We start from the raw sequence: 26,801 nt of genomic DNA, 5'->3' as shown, positions 1-26,801 counted from the left end.
TTTTCATGATCCATAGACACTATAAACATTTATTTACGTCATTCAAATACAATTGAACACCAAGCGGTTGCTAAAATTATTGTTGCTGCAACTTCCATCGGTATAATCGTTTTCACTTTTTGTTGTTGCTCTGCTTACGTATTATTTGTTGAGGACGCAACACATCTTTTTTCTTTTATAACTCGTACCCCATTGACATTTTCGGTACTGCCACGCTTATATGCCCGTTTTCTATTAAACTCTTTTTTTTTTAACAAAAAATATCTTTGCGATTGCGATTGACATCTGACGCGTATATTGATGACGCAGCGAACGAGCTGTCACATATATAAATACTTAAAAATTATAATAATAATAAACTTCTTCCGATATAATACTTCGCCATATAGTATATTTGTAGACGTTTTCGGTTTAAATTAATGGCAAGCTCTATATATACATGAACTGATTGAAAACTATATGCGTTTACTTTTTTTCGTAAAAAATAAAATCAATGTGAGATTCGTGCGTAACAGTTATAGATAAGCCATTTTCGCATTCCGTATAAATAAAAAGCTCTCTCTAGATTACCCTTTCTCCCTCCCTTGCAAAATTTAACAGATTGAGACGAAAAGTAAACGTTATCTGTGTATAAATAAAAAGAACACCGTACGAATAATCATGCGCCATATCTCTCCATAACAATCGATGATAATAAAATAATAAAAACGTGTCTACAACGCGAGACGTGAAATAGCAAACGACTTATAAAAATTTAATTTACACAATGAGAAAAAATGGTATTTACCTGCCGCGCGATAAGGATACTCCAGCTATTCCTACGATGGAAATTCACTTTCCTTCTCGTCATCAGCTAGATACAACGTAGCAGATACACGGCAAACCTAACAAGTAATACATGCCTCGATACATGCTTTCTAAATCTCTACGGCTTTCTTTCTCCCTCTCTCTCCCTCCATCACACTCCCCTGTACACTATCATACACGATAAATACATCACAAGCTTCACCTGCTCACATATATCAGCGAGATTCGAAAGAATCGAGGGTAATCAAGGTTCACGATCTTACAATCGACCACCTTAAAGACCTGTTGCGCTGTGTATACAATGAAAATATAATGCAGACGTTCGCACGGATAGGTAAGTCCGCGACATAATAATTGTCGATTAAAGCAACGCCAATAAATTCGCTTTTTTGATCTGGTTTATCCCGAGACTTAATCCAGAGACATATTTGATTAAGTTATAATACGTAAAGATATTAATTAAGATCGTTTTTAGGCACATTGGGATGTTGAATAGAGTGTATTATGCATGTGTCCCGTTCACGCCGATTCGCATTCATTCGCGGAATTTTCACTCGTCTTTGCAATAAGAGCTGCTATCGACGAGACGACGTGGTTTTAATCCGTAAATCCGATCGGATCGATTGAAATCGTCGTCTGACGGTAAAAGTGAGATACGCGGATTAAAATCACTGACACAACACATCGTTTGGTCGACAGCAGCCGAATTAGTGCCAAACGCAAGAAAAACAATTCAAAATATCGTTATTACACACTTGTCTTTCGGTGATATGCCGTCGCAAATAAACGCTAAACACTCGGCTTTAGTATTATTTACTATTTCTTTTTAAACCGCGTCCGTTGCGGCTCATTTAGAATATATGTAGCTTTTTTCAATTTTAATCATGCAACTATCGTCGTCATCGTTTCTCTTCCCTACACCGCTTAAATTGAGAATTTTTGTTCTATTAATATATTGGACGGCCACGCGTGACTGAATTTACGTCAATATTCCATGACAATCTTGTATATGGGTGTATATATTGTTTTGTTAATTACGTTTTTTTATTATCCGTTGAATATGCACATAGGTTCGAGACAATAGCCACATATAAGGATTCACGCGTAACCGATCCTCCGATTTAAATGAACACAGTGGATTCTTTCGAATTTTTTACATTTAGATGTTTTACTTCACTTCGAGTATGTAGGATTCATACTCGTTTTTTTTTGTTTGCTACACTCTGCTGAACATCCACAATTACTGCTATTATTAGAGTTAATATTAATTATTCATTATAGTTATCGTTATTACTATTATTTTATTATTGTTGTTACGGTCATTACTATTATTATTTTTAATCGTGTCATTTGGTTAGAACGCCGAGATTCGTCGGATTTCATTTTATCGAATTCCTCGTCAAATGTATAATCTAAGCTACTTATACGAGGAATTATAATGAGTCGATTAACATCGTATTACATCCATGCACATTCAGTCTTTTCCACTAAATATAGATTATACTCGAAAAATTCGACAGTTACTCTCCGACGATGACGTCGCCTACGCGATGATGAAATTTGTTTTTAGCGTCGGGAGACAGACGTAATGTTGCTCTACGTACGACGCGATTAGCAGCTTCTTTTCTTTTCCTCATAGATTAATAATAATAGTAACAACAACAGTGAGCTCGCTGATAGAGAGATACAGTAACGATGGTTACAGAATGACGATTAAAATGGCGATGAAGGTATTGACGGTGTTACACCTAGGAACTGAATAGAGTTGGACAAGAGCGGATGTTCCTTGACGGTCCCGAGTTAATGTCGTTGTGTATATATGTGATTTGATTTCGTCTCTCTTCAGGTCCGGGAAGTCTCAGCTCTGTCGGCTGCGCTATCTAATTTCGCATTTCCGACAGTTCGCCGTACTTTTTCGAAGTAACGCTTGGTTCAACGTTAAAGTCTGTGTTTGTGGATTTTAACTCTGACAATACGTCGGAAGTATATATAAAAACTTCTCTCGTCAAGTGGATAAAAAGATCGACTATCAGAGGGTTAACAATAAATAAAAAATAAATATAACTGTCAAAATACTTTGATAGTAGACGCAAAAGCCGATAATGCGTGTCAAGGGCCACGTGAGGAGCGGCTAAATTTTTCCGATGTGTGACCAAAAAACGATCATCGCTGTTCAGACCTATTGCAAAGTGACGATAAGCGATTGATCCACGCAAGAAGTGCGTTATCTTCATGTATTTGTGTGATTACGTGCGTCTGCGTGGCGATGCAATGTTTGTTTTGCTTCAGCATCGAAGATACGTCATGGCAGTAAGTATTAGTAATGGCAGCTCAAAGAGACAACGAATCTAGCCCATATTCGTCTTTGCCCTTCGTGCAACGATCCTCGAGCCTTTCGTACCTGATTCACTTGGTGAATGGCAACTCGAATTTACTTCGGCTTCTCTTTCCGGTCGTCGTCTTTTGACGTCTTGCGTTCCAGCGTTTCCTCGAAGAGGCACAGCGCCTTGTGCAAAAATTCATATTGTTCTGCGGTCTGGACCATACCTCCTCGGTCGTACCTGCGTCATCGGAGCAAAGAAAAAATTTAGTATCCTCAAAATTTCGCAAGTAGTTGCAACGTCGGTTGCAAAGGTGTGACCTACCTCATTTGGCACAGAATTCGTAGAATGTCGACGTTTCCCTCGCGGATCAGTTGCGTCATACCAGTGGCCAGAGCAATGAAACAGCCAGTCCTACCGATACCGGCGCTGCAGTGCACGATTATCGGCCCAGTCAGCGTGTTAATTTCTGCGGCTAGACCGACCAGAGCATCCGCCGTCTGCGGTACCAAATGGTCCGGCCATGAATCATACCTACGATTCAAAATGAATACCGATCAATTTTTTTTTATTCTGCATAACATTTATACGTGTTAATCATGACGTTTGAGTAAAGAATTCTTGCTCACCAGTAATGTTGTATGATTCGCCTCTCGTTCTCGTACCTGACCTCGAGGTCGCGCACCGAGTAGCCGCCTCGAGTGTCCATCGAATTGAGGATGACAGTGAAAGGCCCGGCTTGGATGCGAGAGTTCAGCTCGAGCGGGAAGTAGGCCTCGCACTTGGTCTTGGCCGCTTCGTGAAGTCGTGTTATCATGATGATGACGGGCGTTCGCTCTGCCCAAGCCATGCTCCAGAAGTCTGCAATCGTGTGCGACAGTGGTCCTTGCGTTGCTATGTAACGCGATTCATCGTCGTAGCCCTGATACAAGTGATTAAAAAATGTATCATGAAAACTATACTGCTTGCTTTTTTCTTCGATTACAGAATAATAAGGAAGCTGAAAACTCACTCTAACGTAATTAGCGTTAATGTAACTAGTCAGTGGATCCTCGCTCCCGGGCAGTATGACTCTGGATCTTGCGTTGGGCAGAACAGTGGGATACCTGTTCTTCACTCCAGATCCGCAGACGTCTACCTCCTCGGGATAGTTCAGCGGCACTTTCCAGAATTCCGTGTGCAGAGCGATCGGATTCTCGACAGACTTCCTCAGCTGATCTCTTGTTAGTCTGTTAGTGGCGCTGAGCAAGTATTCCTCAGCGGTGCATTCGCGCGTCGGCGTGACGCTGTGTGGCGGGCTCTCGGGAGCCGGGGCCAGGTCGATGGTGAGACTGGCACTGGAGCCTCGACGCTCGAGCAGACCTTTGCAGCGTCGATGAGGGTCGGGTTTGCGCTCCGGTGTCGCTATGGCCGACACGTGCGACGAGTACATCGATCGGGTGCGACGATTGCCACCGCAGTCTCGACGGGGTGAGCGTTTCGCCAAACGAGTCTCGGGGACCTTCGTCGTGGCCATTATACTGGCGCTGCTCGCGCTGGAGCTGGTCGAGGCCGCCTCCGTGCGCTCGACGCATGCCGTCGAGACGTGTGGCACCGGCTCGGCCAGCCATCGCGTTTCGGTTTCTACCTTCGTTTTGATAACTTTCTCGAACTGAAAATCAAAGAGAAGATAACATTAATTTTAGATTTCGCTTTTAGTAAAGAACTGTTATTGTGTTTGCTCGGATTAATTATAGAAAAAAATTATTAAGAAAGTGAGCAATAGGAGTTTTTTGTTATTTTTTGAAGTACGTACAAAATTGAAAATTTACCTTTGTGCTAATGTTCTCCGAGGCAGCAGTTACTACTGCTGAGATTTCTGGGACAGACTCGGGTACCCACTTGGCCTCAGTCAGGGCTTTTGTTTTGGTGGTTTTGTTAGCATCGTCCGGAGGACAGACTGTGCCTTCCTCCACCAAACCACGCCTGTCGCCTTCTTCAGCGTCCTTCTCACGCGACATTTGCTGTCGCAGCCATAACAGAATCTGTGAAAATACAGAAAAAGATGTTAAATCCATACCTGTTACTTAGTTCACATTTATCAGCATCGAATCATAACATCAAGCATCAAATATTCAAGCAGTTGGTGTATCAATAATCAATTTACCAGGAAAGCAAAGAGGATGGCACCAGCAATGGCACAGAGAGCTACTAGGAGAGGCAGTTGTTGTTCCAGCCCTGCCGGAGTCGTGGCAGAGTCGAACTCCCGACTGGTATGGGCACTGAATTGCGCCACACGCAAATCCATTCCAGCATCGTCCAGTCCCGTTGTGGACCGCCAGAGTCTGATTAATCAAAACAGACAGCAATAGAAATAAAACATCATTAATACAAATCTCAAACATTCATTAAAAAGACTAGAGATGCAGATGATAAGAGGTAGAAAGGAAAGACATACTTGTGACTTGAACTCGCTGACATTCCCTCTATGCCGGAAGATGATTCTTTGTCCTTGTGCGTGGTCCACTCAGCCCTTAGGTGAAGCCCGTCGTGGAGAAGAGCCGAGCTGGAGTTGCGGTCGCGCACATAGTGGTCCGGGTCGCCCACAGTGGCGACCAATCTCCTGTACAGCGCAGCTTCCGAGTCTCCTGAAAACACACAAACACGCAGACACTGGTCAGTCAGAGCGATGACATCACACCTCGAAACTACTTATATACTCTCTCGCGCGACTCAAACAAAAAAGAAAGAGAGATGCACTGGCCAAACAGCACGTGTCACACCTCACGTATTATACGAACATCTCTGCTCAGCAGTATATATGTATATACTATGTACTATGTATATTTTTATCGTGAGCGTTATCTCTTTGAAGAGCAGACGAAAGCTGTTGATGCGTAGGCAAATATACGTGTGTGTGTGTGTGTGTATACATATATATATATATATATATATATATATATATATATATATATATATATATATATATATATATATATATATATATACACACGATCGGGGGAAGGAGGACAGCGCGACGCGGATAGTTTCGTGAATCGAGTCGCGGTTATGAATCGCTACACGGGCCTGCGCTCTGGTTGCGCTTATGCGATGCAACGGCCTGCGATCAGGTGTAAAGTATATGTGTAGGTACATAAAGCATACGCACGTACTGATGAATCGACGCCGTTCATAAAAAAAACGCGAGCGTCAGCTGCGCTTGTTGTGAACGAGTGGCTACTCGAACTTTTTTCTCTTTCAATTGAACAGAAAACAAGCAGTGCTGTTATCGGGCAGCCTGTGTATTGTCTGTTAGCGCAACGTTACACGCACTTTCCTCGCGTCTCCGCGAAAATCTCGTCGATATCTGAGACTGTTGCTGCAGTCGAGCGCGATTATATATAGGAATGATCGCATCGGAGTGTATAAGTATATATAGAACGAGCCGTGTGCAGTACGTTTACGACTCCACGGCTAGCGGACGACTGTGGTCTGTGCTGTGGCCTGTGCGTTGTATGTACGTGTGTTGTGACTTGTGATCCGGATCTGGAGTTGGCGCGATAACCGACTTCCGCGAGACGGTAGATGGCGATGTCGAGACGTTCCGTTTCGTCTTTGTTTTGGTTAGCTATATGGCAACTATAGATATATTAATATTTGTAATAGGCAAGAACGGAAAGGGAAGTTAAGCCTATATTAGCGGGAAGTCAGTCTCGCGGGATTGGTTTGAGCATTTTGTTGTTATCACTGTTGTTTGTTGTGGAAGATTTCAAAAGTGGAAGGTTTGCGATGAATGGTGGGAAGATTTATAACTGGACATGTTCAACGTGTTTTAAGGTTACTAACCTTTCCCTGTTATGATGAATTATAATTGCAATAGAAGATAGATGTAAAGTTTGCCATGGCTATTAGGAGAAACCAGAAGGAGTGGGTGATTTCCGATGGCGAAGACGAGGATGAAGAAGTTTGTCTTGATGTCAGAGAATTATTTGCTTTGAGTAAAAAAACGGCAGTGTCTGCTGAGCCACTGGTTAACAATTCTCAAGATACAACAGATAAATTTCATACTCCAAATGAAGAGTTTGCTTTGAGTCAAGCCTCGAGTCAATTGACCATAAAGGAATCTGATACAGAAAAATACTTTACTGCTGATGAAGATAAAACCACTAATACGAGACTTGAAAGTTCTCTGGATGCAGACAGCGTATCAGGGGAGGAAGACACTGATGAAAATATTGGTCCGAAAGTTAGTCAAACAACGAATGCAGTCATATCTGATGCTGAAGATAACAATTCAGATCTGACAGCAACCAACGAGAAAGAAGAAACTATTGGAAATGATAAATCTGAAAATTCCAGTGCTCTAAAAAACTTGATATCAGATAAAGGAGAAGAACAAACTAAATCAAATGAGGAAGAAGAGACAGAAGCTAATATTAGACCAAAAGTTTTTCGATTAAGATCTGCAGTCATATACGATGATGATGATGATGATTCTGACTTGATAGTCATAAATGATAAAGAAGATGTTGTAAATAATGCTTCTAAAAAGTCTACTGCACGAAAAAATTTAATTTCAGACGAAGAAGAAGAAGAAGAAGAAGAAGAAGAAGAAGAAGAAGAAAAAACTGACAAAGAAGTCAGCAAGGAAAGTTATGAACCAGTAGCAAAGAAAAGCAAAATTGTAAAACCATTCAGTACTGTACGGGGATTTCAGAAATGGTATGCTATTACTCCCTTCTTTCATTTACCTGGTCAAATAACAGTTTTCTCTTTAAAGTAATAAAATTAATTATTTTTACAGCAATGACAAAAATTGGTGGGAGCAGTTTTTAGAATCTGTTCCTGATAATCAGAAGTGTGGAATAGGAGATTGCAGCTTTGCACCACAGCCCCATAAAAAGCACGATGTTAATATGTAAGTAAAATTTCATTTCTCTATTTATATCATCATAATACTCAGAGGAAAAGTCTAAAAACATATTTTTGCAGAAGAAGTTACTCGTTATATGAAACAAGATTAATTATACAGTATTTGATATATCATAATGTGATAGAATATGGAAAAGGTATAAAAGTATGGAAAGATTTTCATTCACTGGGTGTAAGTAAATTTTACAGGAGATAGTTGATTTTTTAATGTAAAAATTACATGAATATAACTCTTTGGATTTTTAGTATCTGACACACAGATCCATTGAGTCACTGAACAATCATTTCAAAAGATATATTTTGAGAGATATAAAAAGCTACAAATTGCCAAAGGATATAGAGAGCAAATTCCTACAACTGCGAATATCCCATCAAGGTTATTGAAGGTTGATCAATTAAAAAAAAAAAAACAAACAAACGCGTGTGTATTTAAAAGTGTCCTAAAAGGAACATCGTAATAAAATTGGTACAAACTCAATTAGACTTTCTTTATTCAGGTCGAACAATCGTGCATATTTTCATTAATGATTTGTTGTTAGTTTTAGGCTTGAAAAGGCTTTCCAAGAATTAAATTAAAATAGCTTTTATTCCGCTGTGAATTGAGCTTAAAATCTAATTGTTGCAGAGGTAAGACAGAAAGTATTGCATCGCCAGAATCAAAACGTCAAAAAAGCTCCAATCCACCAAGTCACTCCAACAAAGAAGAAAGGAAAAAGATTCGCAGGCCTCCGCAAATACTCTCGCATTCCATCCGCGGTTTTAGTTACTCATCAATTCATCATTATACCTCCTTGCCTTATACCCACACTCGCGCTCACACACATAGAAATACACACGCATAGACTCGTTGCCTCTTCCCGGTATTATTATATCATTAGCCGCACGCGATATATCGCGCTCCACATGTTGTGCCTACGCTTCTATTCGCATTCTTTAAACTCCGCGCTGTATGCTGCACCTCGTGAGAAGCGCTTCCGAGATTTTCCCGGAGCGCGAGCGGCTCGTCTTCCTGCCATTGACTAACCGGCTCTATCGTCTCAAAAGTCGCCGTCGCTTCCCGCCTTTCATTCTTTCATCCTCAATCAACTCCGTGCGCGTTATACATCATAATGGCGCGTAAGTGTATTTCGGAAGCGTTCGTTACCGTTACATGCGGGTGCGCATTGCTCACGCTACGAAAATACTTCCGTGAGATAAGCCGTTCTCTTTGTTCTCCGTATTCTCTCGCTCTCTTTTTATACATGTATACTCTTTCTTTCGCTCGATTCTGCTGGATCATCATCGAGGCTCGACAGCAGCACCCCCGAGTCATTGCGCTAAATTTAGGTCTTACGTAAAATCGGAGCTTTCGATCGTTCTCTAATACTAATCTTCGAACTTTTCAGATTGACTCTTGTCGGAGGAAATGAAAAGCAGACTAATGGGAATCGATGCTTCGCAGTGCATCGCCGCAGTATGTGCATACAAAAACAAACTCTCACTCTGTCAACTATATATGCAAGATCTACATCTGACGAACTTACGTCTCTGGCATGCTCCGATTGGAAACATCAACACTGCTGCGGTGAAAACAACGCCGACTGCCAAGGGCGCAAGAGTGAACAGAGGAAACTATCAATCAGCTGCCTACACACGTGCACATACGCGTGTCTGTAGAGTGTAGGTACTCTATATATAACGCACCGGAGAGAAAGAGAGAGAGAGAGAGAGAGAGAGAGAGAGAGAGAGAGAGAGAGAGAGAGAGAGCTTCGATCACGATTCCTTCAGTCCGTAAGTCGTTCAGAGTCGCACACACGTGGTCAGGTGTGTGTCGAGTCTCTTTGTGACGTATTAGTGCGTCGACGATTTCGGCGACGATGTGTTTAAGTACACTCGGCCACGCGCGCGCGAACGACGTCGCCTCAACTAAGTCGTATACTCCTACCCGACGACTTGCCAGGGATTTATCGCTCTCTTTGCTTCCTTTCTTTTGCGCCGCAAGATTGGAGCTCGCGTGCGCTATCCGAATCCGAGAGCTTCAAAGCTTCTTGATGTTCTGTTTTTCCGTGGATAATCTCGATGGTATTGTGTCTTGCCGTCTATTGTTAAAGTCGATATTTACTGTTCTGCGTTGCACTTGGTCCGCGAAAAAATTCGTAAACTCACGGCGGCTCCGGCTCGACCTGGCAACGAAAAGCTCGTGAAGTATACAAATAGTGAGGAAAAGAAGGAAAGAAAGAAGTACAGAGAAAGAAAAGAGAGCACAGAGACGGAGTCGCGTCGCGCGAAAGACTAGCGGGCTTTCATTCATAGCTCTTCCTGCTCCGAGCCTCCCCCGCTCGTAGCCGACGCGCGGCTATACCTATAAGCAGATGTACATATCTATATTATGTAGAGAATGAGAGAGAGAGAGAGAGAGAGAGAGAGAGAGAGAGAGAGAGAGAGAGAGAGAGAGAGAGAGAGGTACGCAAGCGCGCTGCGAGCTTTTTGTCGCCGCGTGGGCGGCAACGTCGGGGGAAGCTTCTTCCGACGAGGTTTCTTTTGCAAGCGAGGCAGGGCGAGATGTTCCTTTCTTTCTTCCTTTTTTTCAAGGGGTTGGAGCGATGGAGCTACACCGAGCGAGATAGCTCTGAAGATTACTTGCGATTGGATTTTTGGATTCGACGTTGCCTATTTGGATGACTGATTGATTTTTAAAATATAACAAAGCAGTGTAGTTAATGTGTAATCAAACAACAACGTCGTCAACAAAGTATATATATCGTAAGCATTTCGCAATGAATAACGAATACATAGAACACTATCGCGTGAAACGAATTTCGCCTGATTATTTTAAGAGAAGAGAGCTTCGATCGAATAACGTTCGCAAAAATCAAGCGGGAACGCATTTTCCAGCTAACGAAATTCAACAAACATCCAACAAAATAAACCGTCGACAGCCAGGCGCAAGCAAACGGCAACCGAATTACGCGTCCGGGAAAGTATTATATGTGCGCAGCTGCCTGGAAAGCGCCTCGGACGCGCGATTTTCACTTCCGGTCGATCGTAAAAGTTTTCACTCGCGGCTCCATCGATTGATTGACGTTGAAGAGCAGCAGCTGCCACTGCGACCTTGTTGTATACATATACACAAGTATACTATATGCTTATGCCGGAGACACGAGGGCGCGTGTATTTTCAACGCCGGAATTTGCGAAAGCTGGAATCAGTTTAATCACGCGCGAAAATTCAAAGTCCGTTGTTGACGCGGGACACGCAATATCTTGATTTTTGTCTGCTTAGTAAACTCTGTCAACTCACCGCTTCGATTGGCTGACGACAGCGGCTTTCGATCTTGATTACACCCCAACGCACAACAACTTTTTCCGCTCTTATCTCTGCAGCCTCGTGTATTCCACATGTATATCTCTGCGTACTATATGAATAATCGCAGGAACGTTACGAGATCGAGGCTCGCCGCAACATCGGAAATTTGACAGCGGCGCGGTCGGATATGCACATAAAACGCGTACGCGTATAAATACACATCGCAGGCGAGTGCGAAGGCCGCCGCGCGATGACTGACTGCCGCGTCGACCAGACAGAGACGGAGCGACGACGAGAGAGTCATGAATGAACGCCGAGTTCCGATTCATCGAGCTGAACGTTCTCGGGAGGATGCGTGCGGTTGCTCGGGATTTTCGCTTTTTTCGGCCAGGAGTTTTGTGTTTCATTTATAGTTTTTGCAGATAACGCGGGAAATCTTTCGGCGCTTCGATAAGTTGTTGTTGATTCATCGAAGCAACGTGTCCTACATTGATTCAGCGGATGTTTATCTAGCTTTGCATTATTTCACGCGTTATTGCAAGGGAAAGAAATCAATTAAAAAAAATCCACGCAACTGTGCAAACTCTCTCGCGGTGTAGGCATGAGTATAATTATAACGAGCAAAACTTTTACGATCGGACTGGACTTATGGTCTTGGAAGCGCGCGAGCGACAGATTCTCGGTTACGGATACCAATTTTCTACATCGCGTAATCACGTATAATGACTCATCCGAATGACTTTTCCAGAGCCGAAAAGAAGCGTCTCTTATATTCTCGCAAGGCGCTCAGTTTATTATCGGGAGAGTCCGGATCATTAAGGAGGATGCGACCTTAACACCGATACTCCTAATAGCCGACATTCTGTTTCTTGTTATATTCCCGGTGCTCTATATCCGTCGCAATCAAAATACGATCGGACCTATGACTCGGCTTCATTGAGCGCAATATAAATATATAGCGTACAGGTAACAAGTGCAGCTCTCGCAGTGTATTAAAAAAAGGAAGTTATAATTCAGTCTCGAGTATAAATATATCAGTGCGAGCACACGCATCAAAGCGATACGGCAACAAAAATAGTCGATCTGATAAAAAGGCAAAACTCACCTACGGCTGAGATCTGCTTGGCTTCGACGATATCTATAGTATCTCCACCCACGAAGTTTCAGCTGACTGTTGGTCGTACGTATGATCGGCTCAGCTACATTTTCCCCCGCTAACGTGCCCGTCTAGTCCTTCTCTGTGTGTATTACGTGCCGTGGCACCTGTGTATACGTATAGATTCTGGAAGGAGAGGAAGAGCTACGTGAGTGCCTCGTCAAAAGGCCTTTTCGCGAGTTTAACCCTCGGATGCGCCCGACTGGCTCTCCTCTTTTTCAGACGACAACTGTGCCTCTCCACACGTGAAATCGAATCTGACACCGCGCGAGTGATCCTCTCCGCGAAGAGAGAGAGAGAGAGAGAGAGAGAGAGAGTTTGGTGTCTCCGCGCGCATGTGTGTGTTTTTGTGTAGTGGGTTTCGATACGAAGGACAGGGAGCGGTTAATAATTATTGTTGTTAGGGGAATTGGCTGAAAAATTCAAGCTTCAACGCGGAGTGAAGGTCGGGAGGGTGTTAGGTTTTTTTTTCTGAGATGTTTAATTAATGAGAAGGGAATTTCTAGGTCAGTAAATAATTGAGCCTGGCTTTTTTATAAATGTAGCTATATTTTTCAGTCAATGAATTATTGATGAAAAAAGTTTTTTATGTTTTTATGTTAGTTCTTTGAAAAAGTCAGATGTGGGTTAGAACGAAATTAGCAATTTTTATGTCCAGGACGCGATGCGTTTTTTCATAAAATGAACATTGTTTTATTGGTTCGGCAAAAAATCACACTATATCCTGGAAAAACTCTTGGCAAAAACTGCATCGTGAGTTTCAAATTTCAAAATTTCCTTCTCTTCACTCTCAGTCTTTCACTTCTAATTTCAATATTTCAATATTCGAACAACGAACCCTCTTTCAAATTCTGCCGTAAAAACGATAAATAACACGGCAAAAAGCGCGCTAAATTCAAAATTGTTGTCTACTCTTACCCAGCTACACTTCGTCTCACAAGTTTCATTCAAAAAAAAACACACCCAGCACAAAACAAAAACGTACTCACCTCTTTTATCCTCTTGTCCCCATCGGCAGCTCGCAGCTCCTCGCTCCTCTCGTCGAAAAAAAGCTCAAGTCTCGCGATTACTGCAATAAGTGAACAGTCAGTGAAGACTAAGTGCGGTACTCTCTCTTTTGTCTCTCGAAGCGCATCCGTGCAACTCGCGCATCGGAACCTGACTGACTGACTACCGTCGACTCACCTACTCGCTGCAGCAGCAGCTCGTTCCTTCGTTCATACAGATCGGTTCCCCCTTACGGGGCTGCAACAACGCGCGCGCATTCGTGACACCGATGCCTCCCTTCCCCTGTGCAGCGGCTCGCTGTGTGTATACACCCTCGCCCCCTCCCCTTTGATAGCGAGCGAGAAAGAGAGAGAGAGAGGCCGAAGGAGTAGCTCGGCGGCCCCATTGATTGCGGAGCCGGTGAGTATGCTGCTCTCTCTCTCTCTCTCTCTCTCTCTCTCTCTCTCTCTCTCTCTCTCTCTCTCTCATAGTGTGAGCTTGGGTTTGCTTTGTCGTGTGAATGATTCTCCGCTGTATACTGCTGATGCGTTTTGATTCCATGTAAAAAAACTCTTTACTTCTGCGAGCATTGTGCGCGATCGGTGAATGAGTCATTGCAGAAGGTGCGCTTTATGATTTCGTCTGCTCGTAGAGGTGGCGGTATGATGGGTTTCGCACACGACTCGCAGGCGCGATTGTGTACACGAGTTATTTCGGTCCCCAAACACACACACACACCGAGACGCTTGCCAAAATAACTCTCTCTTACTCTCTCTCTCTCTCTCTCTCTCTCTTTTCTCGTTCGCCGTCTTTTCGCAGAGAGGGGATCTCATAACCTTGTAGATATACGCAAGGGGAACGATTCGTTTGTAAGCCTTATGCACGGCAGTGCACAGACTCTCCGCTCGGCGAACATCGTCCCGACGAGTCCCTCGCGGATCGATAGTCCGTCCTATACTCGCCGTTAGGTACTTGCCTGTATAGACTCGCTGCTCTTGGGGTGCGTTGATGCTGCAGCCTGATGCGCGGCAATTTCAATTTTGGCGCGAGGCTGGTCGCTCTTCTTTTCCCTTTCGATTCTTCTGCGCTCACGATTGTTGACACACCCGAGTTTGTAGAACGCGAGCGAACGCGATTGCAATGTAGAATATTGTAGGCCGAAAACAATCGATGCAGCCTATGGCCAGCGCGAATCTCGCAGGCCTACGTACACGCACACGTACTCTCTGTCTCTGTCTCTCTCTCTCTCTCACCCTCACCCCCTGCTTCTCCCTCCACTGTTTTTTAATCACAGACCGCGCGTAGGCGTTTTGATTCTATAAAACCTCGCGTACATACATCGATACCTATAATGCAACCTTCGCTCTCGCGAGCAGGGATGCGGAAAAATTGGATTCCCCGCGATTCTATCCCCTATACATACACTTTCTGACGTAGTTGTATCACGTAAAACAGAAATATGTAGCTCGTATAGGGTCTCTGTACGACATTACATGCGGCAGTATAACGTGGCGTTTTAGCATTGCCCCCCCCCCTTGTGCGTCGCCCACGCGATGCATCGTATGGTATACTATATACCTGTGCGCGCTGGAGCATTACATCGCGTACATATACCTATACAGGAATTTTAATGGCTCTGTGTGTTTCACGTGCGAGTGGGTGGTTCTCGTTCGTTTTGTTTCTGATTAATTCCGCGTATACGAGGATGATTGCTACGGCTGATGTGCGCCGATTTCGCTTTTTCTCCCCGTGCGCGCGTTAAAATTAGATTTCCAGGTATTTCGATGATGGCTCTCTTCTAATAATCCCTTCTGGTACACGTAATTGGGGGAATGAGCGCTCGAGGGGGTTGGATCGAGTTATGCAATCGAAAATGTGGCTGTTATAGTTCGATGATTGTACATCATCCGTGTATAAATGAAGTAATCGCGTATGAATCTAGTTTTATGTCGAAAATTCTCATCCCGAGCGGTAGAGGGCATGAATGAAAAACATGGCCTCGTCTGCCAGCTCCCTCCATTCATGGCCTAGAAAATTTTACGCTGCGCCTTGCGCGCTAAACCTCCCCAATAACAACAAGCTTCCCCCGCAGTTCCCCAACTGCCAGCTGACCTACAAACTTGAAAAATTGTAAATATACCGCACTGCGGGCTCTTCGTTTGCAAGTGGTAATCTCTAGAGAAAAACGCGTATGCGCGTATACTAGCACGAACTAAAAGATAGCGAAGGAAAAAGTGTGGTATACACACAGAAAACGCATAATAATCCATGGGCTTAGCGACATCCGCGCGTGCGCGCAGGCGGCAGAGCGGGGCTTCATTGAGAGGGTGACTGGCCATTCGCAGATCCGCGGCGCACTCGTGCCAAGGCTCTTTCATTGAGCGGCGGCCGTTCATGCTCTGGCCTCATTCCCGGTGCCCCGCCGTAAATACCATCCCCCTCCTCTCTCTTCCTTCCCTCCCTCCCTTCCTTCCTTCCTTCCTTCCGGTTGGCCTTTATTTAACCCGCGCGCATCTCGCGAAATATAGAGCTGCGGCGCCGCTTTCCGTATTTTTACATCCACTGTGTGTGTGTGTGCGTGTGTGTACGGACGAGTACGGACGAGTTTGTTATCAAGCGGTGGGCCAGGTGCGAAGCGCTCTTCTTCCGGCCGTATACGCAACCGAAATATCTTTATTCGGGAAAAGGCTCGCTCCATTCAAAATCTAACAGCTCTCCTATACGCTTTTATCGGGGCCGAGCGACCCCCTACTTCCGTCTTCCCCGTTCCGTTCGGCGCCGCTCCGCGTTGAAGATAACTCGGCTTCGTTGCATCCCCTTCCCTGAGCTGCTCTGCTGCTGCTCTTTGTGTCTGTCCCCGATGTGTGTATACGCACGTATACGCGTGTATGTGGGAGTGTACAGGGGAGGCTCGCTTTCATTCATGGACGCGCCGACTGCGTCTCGCTATATTTAGAGATCGAGTATGCTCGATATTGTGCGTGTGTGTACCTATGGGTTGTAAATTTTCCAAAGTTTCTCGAGGGATCGAGATTATGTTGTAGACGCACGGGATATAGGTGTGGATTTATATGGGACTTTTTTTTTCGCCGGGGCGTTGAATAATTCAGGGGTTTCGCTGCATTTACACGCACACAGACACAGAGAAAGAGAAGCGGATCAGCGTCAATCGAGAAAACTATCGCGCAGGAATCGAAGACGAGAGGCTAAATTTAGAAGCAGCCTCATAAATACTTAGGAATTTTCTTTTCTCATCCGCTATGCGCACAATTATATTTATAAGAAAGCCGATAGGCAAGCAGGGGAGGGGTCGGGAAGAGGAAAAAAATAGAGTCAAAACATCCGTGACACCGAGCGCGGCGCTTTTTAATGAGAAACGGCCTTCGGTGGCTGGCGGTGCAGGCGCGCGCGATAACCCGGGAAAAGAAGAAAAGAGAATAGCCGGTGACCCAGTTCAGCTGAGTCTACTGCCCCCGGACTCGCGGCGGAGCCGATGACGTAGAGCGCGCGCAGCGCGAAAATCCAGCCCCCATACACTGCCACTGTGTGCGTGTGTGCGTGTATGCTGGGATTGCACTCTGTTCTCTACCGTGCAGCTCTGCGTTGTGTGCATAGGTATACGGGTATGTACGTCGCAGTCGCCTGGGAAATTTGCGAATCTTGGAAGTTTTTTTGTTTTCTTTGTCAGTGGGAAGACGCAACGAGATTGGCTACGGTTTTCGATGGGACAAATTTGATACAAACAGTATGTATCAACTCCCAGAGTGAACCGATTGCTGGAGAAATCGGATCGAATAACTCGATAAACAAAATAACCGTCTGTAATACATAGGATAGGCCGACGCCATGTTTGCCCGTGAAGCTTATTTTAAACTCCCGATAGTTCGGTATACACGATCGATCGGCTCCATTAAGAGCAGTGCCTATATAAAAAACCACGAGTGTCCCGCAACGCGTTCCGGGAGGGAATTCGAATTCGCCATATCACGAGTTTCATTCATCAAGAAACGTATTTTTCCAGCGAGAATCGCGCGATCGAGCGTTCACCCGCCGCCGACTCTCAGCAGCCACCCACGTCTCAAAAACTGGGTCGTCCTTGCGCCCCCCCCCCCTCTCTCTCTTGTCACTGTTACACTACATAGACCATTCTAACGGCCGTCGTCTTCCCCTTGTTTCCTTCCTCTCCATTCTTCCTTCCTTCCTTCCTTCCTTCCTTCCTTCCGTAAAGGCACGACGACGTTTCCTGCTGAGCGCATACGGCCCCGAGAGATATACGTTGTTTCCGGCTCGGCTCAATTGCACGTGTCCAACGTTCGTAATCCTCGGCGTGACTAAGAGGATGAAGGAGGGGGATGTGTCTGCTTCTCTTTTTCTTACGCTTTTACGGAAGGAATAGGCTTAGCTTTCTCCTCCCCTGCGCTTATATACGCCTGTATTGTGTGTCGTCTAGAATGGAAGGATGCGTGGCGGCGATTGATGCGTTTTTTATTCAAATTCCTCTGTTTATCTAATGCACTCGCTCCTCGGCTAGTATGCTCGTAACGCGCGCCGAAGGGATGGATAGACTGTACAGAGCCGGATGGAGAATATTAAAAGTCAATATTTAATTAAGCGCTCGCTAGAAGGCTATTCGCTTTTAATACTTCCGTTTCGAGAGGATACATATTTTCAAAAATTTACGAGTCGATATCCATACAGTCATAAGTATACTCATCAGCGCTCGTGAACGATTCAATCGAAGCGTCTCGAGCTCCGCGGAAAATGTGTGTACTTTTCTCGCTTCCCATCGCGCCGCAGGAAAAGGCTTTGATTATTTTCCGTCGATCCGAATGAATTCCTTGACCAACATCCTTCTCTCTCTCTCTCTCTCTCTCTCTCTCTCACTCGTGCGAGATGCATATCATTATGTGCCGCGAAAACAAACTGCCGCGACATAAGTTCAATCCCCGGCTCGATAATTCTTATCGCGGGCGCGCGCGCGCACTTGCGTCACAATGCTCGCCCGATAATTACACAGCTGCCGATTAGCTCTGTGCTAACCGCTCTGCCAACGGCGCTAAGTGCGTTTCGCACCTCTTCTGGCATAATCGCGTACGTTGCAGCTGTTTCCTCGATTACAGCGCATAGGTTGTACATTGTGTACGAGGAAGCTTCTCAAATCGGAGAAGGACGATATCGCGTTAAGTTTATTAGTTTGTTACTCTTGACGCAATTTCCCTCGGAGCCGCGCCGCGGGAAACTCGCTTGACCTACTGCCACGCGTCTCTCTCTCTCTCTCTCTCTCTCTTCGTTGTAATGCATGCAGTTTTCCGAATTCATTGCACGTATAATATAGGCGAGTATCATAAGTACGCCTCTGCATAGGTGTAAAGCGTCAACGATGACATAAATCAACCCTACGCATGAGGAGATGAAGAAAAAGGGAAGGGAGTTCTCCCTGCGAGATATCCTATCGGTATATAGATTCTCTCTCTCTCTCTCTGTGTATACAGCCAAGCGGAAAAGACAAAGAGCCATCAGAGCCGAAACAAGGTCTGCTGAATCGACGCAGAAAATACACGCGGACGACGACGAAGCGCGCAACCTTGATTCGCGTTGGCGCTGCTCTGCTCCATTCAACCCCCGCACATGCCCGCGGGGGGGACAAAAAGATATGTAGGCCGTGATGTCTGTCCTCGTTTTCCGAGAGATCGGAGAGCTCCGTGTGTGTGTGCGTTGTTATCCGCCCTGATATGGCCGATATACGCGTATATGGAGGAGGGTGCGTATACGCCCACGCGCTCCGAGCTCGCACAAAAAATGATTCTGCGAGGGTCGCCCTGCGGAGGAGGGTGGGCGTTTAGCATTGTTATTGAAATTTTCGGGAGCGATGATGATGCCGGGCTTTTCCGCTCTCGTCTACACGTATCGATCTCCGCGGGCGACAGTGTATAAGGCTTATATAATTATACGCACTTATCCAAACCAAAGCGCAAACTTGTCGTTTACCCCCGCCCGATTCGAGAGCTGCGAAACGGCGAAACAAAAGGAGAGAGGGAGAGAGAGAGAGAAAAGGAATGATCTACTCAGCCCCGAGGCATCCCTCCCACCGCGTCAGGCTCGGCTGGAAGCTCGAGCGCGCGCAGCCCCGTGACCCGATTTCGCTTCTGGTCGGCCCGGGGGTTGAATGAACGCTCGCGACTCCTACGTCAACGCCGACCCCGTTTCCGGTTAGCGTCCCAGCTGCAGCAGCAGCAGCAGCACCACCACCACCACCACCACCTCCTCCTCTTGACCCAAAAGCGAAACGTGAATCGAATGGCCCGTTCGTTCATATATTCGCCGCCGACTCCCACTCCACACGCTCCCGCACTGTATATATGCAGCTGCTGGATATATCCAGGAGCGAGTGACGTCATGCCTCTCAATTTAAATTCTCTGTGATGTATGCTTAGAGAATTAGTGGTTTTCGGTGGTTCCGATATTCCGCGGGGATCGCGTTGTTTCTCGCTTATTTCACACGAACGCCGCAGGGCGATTATAAGTGCTTCTTTCCGAATCTCGGCTGCAGCTGATGTTTGAATGGATTAATCTCTTATCATATTCGTTAAGACTCGTGTATGCCTCTATGTAAACCAATGTCCATCGTTATACACACGCAAGACTATTTCCGATATAATTCTGAAAATTCACAGCAGCGGAAAAACTGTCAATCACGAGAAAAAAGCCCCGATTTCCTCTTCCACAGTTTTAAAATATTCGCTCCGAAATAGAGCGCACTCGCGCACTTCCGTTCTATATACACGCGCGCAATTTATCCCGATTGCCTGCATTGTATAATTCTCTCGGCCTTATATCCGAATCACGTCGATCATTTATCTACACTTAACCGCGTACACAATAACACACGGGCGCCAATAAGCGTCCCGTTGCACAGAAGAAAATCGATCTTTAATAAACGGCGCGAGCTGCGAGTGTTCCGTCGAATGAGGCCAATAAAACGAATAAAATCCGCGTCGCAATGATAATAACCAATCTCGCGGCTTTCTAAATTTAAATTCATTCTTTTTTTATTCGCAGCACGTGAATCGCGAGATCGATCGTTGATTACGATCGACGGTGTATATTAGCGCATCGATAAGCAGAGCTGTAGTGTGTATGTGTATATTGTATACAACGATATAGGTAGCTGGTGCTCGGAGCTTTTTCAAGGTGACGACGACGAGACGAGCGACGGCGCGGATCAAAGCCTTTCTAAAAATAAGACGCTCGCGAGTGCGGTGGAAAAGAGAAAGATATACTTAACCGAGAAAAGAGACGCGGAGCTTTCCATTTCTCGCGGTTTTGTCACGCGTAATTATAGAGTATATTATATTGTAATTGAGATTTTCTCTCTCGTCACTCGACTGCGCGATTCGTCCATGTAAATTCAAAAGAGAATTATCTTATACTGCAGCTGACAACGTCTCGCTCGATGTTTACTCTCTGCTTATAACAACGCTGTGTCTTATTATCTCATTAATGCACTAAGTAATAAAGCTTATCTCGGAGGTTACATTGCTACAGTTCGACGAAGGGGTATAATAAACTCTCATCTCCGACGATAACCTCTCGCCGCGTACAGACGCATCTGACCCTCGGCAATCGAGTTGCCAACGCACTATAATGCCAAGATCACGGCGAGAGTGTCAGCTTTGACTATGCGCACGGCACCAACGAAGCCGCTTGCGAGCAAACTTATACTTATAGAGAAAATCACGCAAGCGCTTGCGATGCCTCGATAAAAGTTCGATTAGTAATAGTAAGCTGCGGGCTTTTCATTTGCAGTCGAGTCGCTGACGAGGCAGTAGTACACTGACTGCACAGCAGACATGGAGTCCCTGAGCTTTGACGCGTCGAGGAAGAGCCTCACGTTGCAGAAGGCCTCGATTCCCAAGCCCAAGGATGACGAGGTCCTCATCAGGGTAGCCTATTCCGGCATTTGCGGCACCGATCTTCACATACTCGAGGTTTGTTTACGCTCTGTTTATATAGGTATACGCACCTGTCGGTTATCTATTTGGTTTCGATTGGTATATGCCGTGTGGCGCTACGCCAGGAGCACGTTAGAGTCGTCGACGTTTTTGTTAAAAAAGTTCCACGATAGTGTAATTGGATACAATTCGATTATCGAATATGCTATATGTGCATATAAGATTCTTGTAATTTTTTCCTGGTTGGATTATTTTAATAGCGCGCAGAAGACCGCTTAACGATAGCGGAGGAGATAATCCACAAATTGCAAAATGTTTCTTTACAATACGAATCCGCGATAAGATATATACATATATACCGTGTACGCAATTCCTGACTCAATTATTTATTGAATTAACGACGCGTACACACGAGGGAGGCTTGTAACTTCTAAAAATATCTAAAAATATCAGGGTTCAAAAATGAACTTTTTAAAAAAAGCGGCCAATCAATCAATTTTCAAAAACAAAATATTCATTCCAAAAATAATAGGGCACATTCCCGTGCAAACAAAACGAGCCCTTGATACCAGGCCACGAGTTCTGTGGAACCGTCGAGGCGGTAGGCGTCAGCGTGAAGAACTTCAAAGTCGGCCAGAGGGTCACCGTCGACCCGAACAGCGGCTGCAGCATGTGCGACGACTGTCACGTGGGCTGCTATCACCTTTGCGTCAACGGTGGTGTCAACAGCACCATCGGAATCTTCAGGAACGGCGGATGGGCTACTCACTGTTGTGTCCCCGAAGTTCAAGTGAGTTGATTACGAATTGTTTCAGTTTCGCAGATGCAGATAAGAAGCGTAAACATCTTTGATTGATGTGCCAAGAGATAACGTGTTTATTACTTTTTTTCAAGGACATAGTTTTATTGAAAGTTCGAAAAATTGGTTCAAGTGTGACGATCGTCCTTAATTTTGTTTTACATTTTATTATTCCCAAGTTCGCAGTCTATTTAGCAGTAAATTTTAGAATCTAATCAGTTCAAGCATGGCCTTTACTTTTTGTTGGACTTATAGTTGATACGTTTTTCAGCTCGTTTTTATTTTTATTTGGTATCCAGAGAAAAAATAAGAATATAAAAACGGTAAAAACATGTGTTTAAAAATTACCGATTATTTTGTCACATAATATATTAGGGTTCTCAATACTGTAATACGAAAAATTTGAGATTAACAAAAAGTTGATAACAATTTTATACAAAATTAAAGGTATACCATGTGCCTGAGGGAGTAGAAATGGAACAAGCCGCTTTGAGCGAACCACTGTCGTGTCTTGCACACGGGTGGAAGAGAATGAATCCTATTCACGTGGGCCAGAAAGTGCTCGTGCTGGGCGCGGGTATCATTGGTCTACTCTGGTCAAGCATTCTTCACCTTCATGGTCTCAGGAAAACCGTCACAGTATCCGAGCCGCAGGACAAAAGGAAGGAAATGGCCAAGAAGATGGGTAAGATTGAAATTTTTTTTTCAGAATCTTGAAAACTTTAACGAGGGACTAACGAGTCGTTCTTTTAGGTCTGGATTACCAAGTGACTAGCCCAGCTGAGCTTAAAGGTAACGAGTACGACGTTATTGTGGATTGCAGTGGAAGTGGGCCCGCCATGGAGTCAGCGATTCCTCTTCTGGCCAGAGGTGGACGCTTTTGCATCTTCGGAGTCGCCGATCCGAAGGTCAACATTAAGATAAACCCGTACGAAGTGAGTAATTTGCACAATTCTACGCAGTTTGTAATTTACCAACTAGACACGCTCGTAACAGTTTATATCGCTTGTTTTCAGATGTACAAGAAAGAGTTAACTATTTATGGAGTCAATATTAATCCATTCTCGTTCTCGAGAGGCATTGGTCTGCTGAAGGCCATGGCCAGTTCCTATCTACAGTACGACAATCTAGGGATCAAGGTTTTCAAGCTATCCGAGTACAATGTAGCTCTGGACGCTCTCAAGAATGGTACGATAAGCAAGGCTGTGTTTAAATTGTAAAAAGTTGTATTGCATTTTTTTTAATTATATACCGAAAATATATAGAAAAAACAACATGATTTTCGTTACAATGCTACAATGATTACCGGTCGTATTAGAAAAAACGTGTTCTCTAGTCCGTCGAACGGGTATAAAAAGCCTAATATCTAGTATCATTAAACAGCGTCGCAAAAGAGTGACGTAGAACTTATCGAGATTCTACTCGTAATACATATATATTTGATCCGCATTGAGATATGTCGAGAGAAAAAAGAAACGACGATGGCTAGAGTATAAAAATTGTGGTCCATCTGATTCGTTGCTTAATGCACTAAATATTGCTTGCTGAAATAGAGCTGCGGCGCTCTTGTCAAGTATATTAGTATATAAAAATGTTCAACTAGGCATTATTAACTAACCCTAATATCATGTTTCACGAGATTCCGTGGTATAAAAGTCGGCGAATCGCCGTAGGGAGATTCGACCTTGGAGGGAATGTATAATCAGTTTGATCAGGTAATACTGTTCTGATCTCCTGCGTCTTATCTTCATTGCTCTTACTATCTTGGTTGTCTTGCAGCGAATCCGAGATACTTAAGTAATGCACTTAGTAAATGTAAAGATCGCAGACACGGTTAGCAGCCACATCGATGCCCCTTGACGTTGGCTGCCGCCCCATCGTAGTCCTGGGTAGTTAATATTTGGAACTGCGACTTCTGCAAATCGTACAATCACGAATTAATAAGCGATATGTTGACAATGAGACACTGTGAAGTTTAAAAGACTCAAAAACAATATCATTCTTTGAACAAAAATACAAACATTCTCGTATGGACTTACCTCATGATTGTAGCTACGATTAAGGCAACGGCTACCATCACTCCAGAAGATAGTGGAATTATACTGGCTGCGTAATATGCTTGACCGCAAGCGGGTGGACATACAGGAATAATGGTTTCTGCACAAAAAAGGAGGAAAAACAAACTATGGCATGCTGTCTACTTATACTCAAATTAATCCAAATGGGGCAATTAAAACTTCAGCACATTATAAAAAAAAAAAAAAATCAGTAAGTTCAAAGAGGACACAAAGGGAGCTTAACCTAATTCTAACACACATTCAAACATACTCTGGTAAACATATCATATCTGCAATCTAAAAATCTCAACATTTTAACATCTTAAAAAATCATTGAAAAAATACATGCTTAAAAGAGAAAAATGTCTGCTGTAAAGTATAGATCCGCGCACGTTCTCATGATTGGTGACTTACCAAAAAGTTCAACTCGAGTTTCGGCAGTGCCAAGCTTATTAGCGGCCTTGCACACGTACTCGCCGTACTGCTTCTTCTCGATCGTGATCACACGAAGAGTGGTGTCGGTGTATTCGTCGGCAGTGGCGAAGTGTGATATGCTGTAATGTTGATTGTTGGATAGCTGAACCTCGTCTTTGTGCCAAGTAATACCAGGTGGTGGATAAGCTTCCACGTGACATTCTAGATCCATGTCGTACTGCAACGCTTGGCCAAGACGCGGACGTGGAGCAGTGATGACAGGAGCAAATTCAATTTCCAAATTGATGTTTCGTCGGGCACCTCGTCCGACTCCGTTTTCAGCAACACAGTAATATGTGCCACGATCCTCCTTGCGGACATGAGCGATCTTCAGTGTATTTCCACTGAAATCATCAATAACAGTTATGATTTACTCTCAAGTTCATTCAACAGATGAATCATAGTCATTTAAAACAAACCGATAGATTGATCCTCCAGTGGGTAGAATGGCATTGTTCTCTCTGCGCCATGAGATTCTAGGTGTGGGAAATCCTCCAGCATAACAGTTAAGCTCCACGGGTTGACCTTCACTCACAACCAATGAACGAGTGGAGTTATCACTGATGATAGGTGGTCTACGTACTTGCAGCTCTACTTCAGCAGAGATCTTGCTGCTGGTAGAGATCAAAATCTGACAGAGGTAGAAGCCAGCATCTGTTTCTTGAATATCTTTGATCTGCAGCAATTTCAAAATTGTTAGCATAATAGAATAGCAACGTGCATTATAATTTACAACACACATAAGTCTACTTCACCTGTAAAGTGTACGTTGAAGAAGATGGATCAGATCTGAGAGCAAATCTGCTGTCACGAATAATGAGAGCAGTGTTGGTAGATATGGGCAGTTGATCCTCCCTATTCTTATTGACTTTTATCCATAGCACTGGATAATCCTGGCTGTATTGCACCGAGCACACGAATTCCACAGTGCCTCCGATGTCTTTGATTTGTTCTTGAGAGATGTACGATATGGTGGGTGTTCTTTGTGAATAGACTGGAGCACAAAAATAAATACTTGAGTAGGAGAGAAGCGAACAAACATGGCTGTTTGCATACTTGGTTCAGCAATTGAGAAGAAAGAAGAAGCGAAACAGTAGACTTTCGAAAAGTCAATAACTCCGCGCTAATCAACTTATCAGCCCGCATATCTAGGTATGTACATGTACGTAATATGTATGTACACACGCTCCCGATAAGAGAAGATTTATTGACGCAGCGCACGTACGGAAGCATCCCCGGCAAAGAGAAAGCGCGTCGTTTTTCATTTTGGAGCAGGAACCGAGAGGACTCGAATCAAACGGTTCTAGCAACGGTAATACGTCGTCTCCTCATTAACCTCTCCCTACATACGTGAATGAAGGTTACCGCATCGCGATACTTGTAGGAAAGTTTACACATAGGCGTGTACCTGCGCTTGCGCGCGCAGGAACCTGCTACATCAGGCAACTTTTGTCGTCGCATTACTAAGTATTTATTATATCTACACAACGATAAATTGCAAGATATGGCAAGGATCCCAGTACCTGAATGCATCAGTCCGAGGACGAAGATCACGCCCAAGAGCTTCATCCCGAAGATTCGCGCTTTGAGGTTGGAAATTTTCGACACACCTGTGTGTCCTTTCTTCCTTCGGACACCTTTGCTTCTTCTGCCTATAATAACAGACAACGCAGCATGTTTTTACGTTCGAAAACTCGAAATCGAGGACAGATCAGAGGCTGCTGGAAATTAAAACAAAAAGGAATAAGGGATAAATATAACGGACGACTCACACAGGTGTTGACTCTCTCTCTCTCTCTCTCTCTCTCTCTCTCTCTCTCTCACGCAGCGATGACGAAGCGACGCGCCCAGAGACGCGAGTAAGTGCGACGTTCCCGTCTTGCCCAGCCCCGCCACTGGCTTTTCCCTCTCTCTCTCTCTTCGTCTCGTTTGCAACGCCGCGCTTACTCCGGAATGATGCGCGGCGGCGAGACTGTCGAGGGGAACACAATAACACGGACACCTTCACGCACTCATGCTCACCGGCCCGCAGACCTGCAGCGTCAATGCGCT

General features: G+C 44.6%; 3 protein-coding genes across 14 annotated transcripts; 1 reads left to right on the top strand and 2 right to left on the bottom strand.

Moving 5' to 3' along the window:
* On the bottom strand, positions 1 to 13,657 carry LOC100121321 (tyrosine-protein phosphatase non-receptor type 5). 8 transcript variants are annotated; one of them, XM_031929132.2, is made up of 9 exons: positions 13,470 to 13,657; positions 12,430 to 12,606; positions 5,566 to 5,755; positions 5,275 to 5,452; positions 4,940 to 5,152; positions 4,141 to 4,779; positions 3,758 to 4,050; positions 3,453 to 3,662; positions 1 to 3,368 (listed from the first exon to the last, which is right to left on the bottom strand). In XM_031929132.2, exons 3-9 carry the CDS (start codon positions 5,586 to 5,588, stop codon positions 3,239 to 3,241), a joined length of 1,686 nt encoding a protein of 561 aa, XP_031784992.1. In that variant the 5' UTR covers positions 5,589 to 5,755; positions 12,430 to 12,606; positions 13,470 to 13,657; the 3' UTR covers positions 1 to 3,238. The 8 variants fall into 8 exon arrangements, with proteins under 8 accessions (XP_031784992.1, XP_031784998.1, XP_016844422.1 ...); XM_031929138.2 differs by having other exon boundaries at positions 12,434 to 12,606; XM_016988933.3 differs by lacking the exons at positions 12,430 to 12,606; positions 13,470 to 13,657 and adding an exon at positions 11,319 to 11,569.
* Positions 6,749 to 24,376, top strand: LOC100120535 (D-arabinitol dehydrogenase 1). 4 transcript variants are annotated; one of them, XM_032598756.1, is made up of 12 exons: positions 6,763 to 6,944; positions 7,020 to 7,829; positions 7,912 to 8,025; positions 8,100 to 8,211; positions 8,286 to 8,505; positions 8,579 to 8,666; positions 9,425 to 9,698; positions 21,274 to 21,455; positions 21,952 to 22,209; positions 22,666 to 22,903; positions 22,972 to 23,153; positions 23,235 to 24,376. In XM_032598756.1, exons 8-12 carry the CDS (start codon positions 21,318 to 21,320, stop codon positions 23,436 to 23,438), a joined length of 1,020 nt encoding a protein of 339 aa, XP_032454647.1. In that variant the 5' UTR covers positions 6,763 to 6,944; positions 7,020 to 7,829; positions 7,912 to 8,025; positions 8,100 to 8,211; positions 8,286 to 8,505; positions 8,579 to 8,666; positions 9,425 to 9,698; positions 21,274 to 21,317; the 3' UTR covers positions 23,439 to 24,376. The 4 variants fall into 4 exon arrangements, with proteins under 4 accessions (XP_016844442.1, XP_032454647.1, XP_003427079.1 ...); XM_016988953.3 differs by having other exon boundaries at positions 6,749 to 7,829; positions 8,585 to 9,698; XM_032598760.1 differs by lacking the exons at positions 6,763 to 6,944; positions 7,020 to 7,829; positions 7,912 to 8,025; ... (2 more) ...; positions 8,579 to 8,666; positions 9,425 to 9,698 and adding an exon at positions 13,860 to 13,887.
* On the bottom strand, positions 22,363 to 26,801 carry LOC100121356 (lachesin). 2 transcript variants are annotated; one of them, XM_001604918.6, is made up of 7 exons: positions 26,522 to 26,801; positions 26,273 to 26,401; positions 25,505 to 25,743; positions 25,169 to 25,425; positions 24,690 to 25,093; positions 24,258 to 24,375; positions 22,363 to 24,133 (listed from the first exon to the last, which is right to left on the bottom strand). In XM_001604918.6, the coding sequence occupies exons 2-7, from the start codon at positions 26,316 to 26,318 to the stop codon at positions 24,112 to 24,114; spliced, it is 1,086 nt and encodes a 361-aa protein (XP_001604968.1). In that variant the 5' UTR covers positions 26,319 to 26,401; positions 26,522 to 26,801; the 3' UTR covers positions 22,363 to 24,111. The 2 variants fall into 2 exon arrangements, with proteins under 2 accessions (XP_001604968.1, XP_031785062.1); XM_031929202.2 differs by lacking the exon at positions 24,258 to 24,375 and having other exon boundaries at positions 26,522 to 26,776.

The sequence above is a fragment of the Nasonia vitripennis genome, chromosome 1 (genome assembly GCF_009193385.2).
Source record: "Nasonia vitripennis strain AsymCx chromosome 1, Nvit_psr_1.1, whole genome shotgun sequence".
In the NCBI taxonomy this organism is placed as follows: Eukaryota; Metazoa; Arthropoda; class Insecta; order Hymenoptera; family Pteromalidae; genus Nasonia; species Nasonia vitripennis.
This window is presented reverse-complemented; position numbering and strand designations above follow the sequence as displayed.

What these genes read in the sequence shown, in the direction of transcription:
- LOC100120535 (XM_003427031.5), top strand. Translation starts at nt 6,901, where the DNA reads ATGGTGGGAAGATTTATAACTGGACATGTTCAACGTGTTTTAAG. An exon ending in CATGTTCAACGTGTTTTAAG is followed by an intron (nt 6,945 to 7,019) that starts GTTACTAACCTT and finishes CATGGCTATTAG; the next exon opens with GAGAAACCAGAAGGAGTGGG. An exon ending in GTACGGGGATTTCAGAAATG is followed by an intron (nt 7,830 to 7,911) that starts GTATGCTATTAC and finishes TTATTTTTACAG; the next exon opens with CAATGACAAAAATTGGTGGG.
- LOC100121356 (XM_001604918.6), bottom strand. Translation starts at nt 26,318, where the DNA reads ATGAAGCTCTTGGGCGTGATCTTCGTCCTCGGACTGATGCATTCAG. An exon ending in ACTGGAGGATCAATCTATCG is followed by an intron (nt 25,094 to 25,168) that starts GTTTGTTTTAAA and finishes TGATGATTTCAG; the next exon opens with TGGAAATACACTGAAGATCG. An exon ending in AACTCGAGTTGAACTTTTTG is followed by an intron (nt 24,376 to 24,689) that starts GTAAGTCACCAA and finishes TTTTTTGTGCAG; the next exon opens with AAACCATTATTCCTGTATGT.
- LOC100121321 (XM_016988933.3), bottom strand. Translation starts at nt 11,418, where the DNA reads ATGTGGAATACACGAGGCTGCAGAGATAAGAGCGGAAAAAGTTGTTGT. An exon ending in GTCGTCAGCCAATCGAAGCG is followed by an intron (nt 5,756 to 11,318) that starts GTGAGTTGACAG and finishes GTGTGTTTTCAG; the next exon opens with GAGACTCGGAAGCTGCGCTG. An exon ending in TTAACGCTAATTACGTTAGA is followed by an intron (nt 4,051 to 4,140) that starts GTGAGTTTTCAG and finishes CACTTGTATCAG; the next exon opens with GGCTACGACGATGAATCGCG.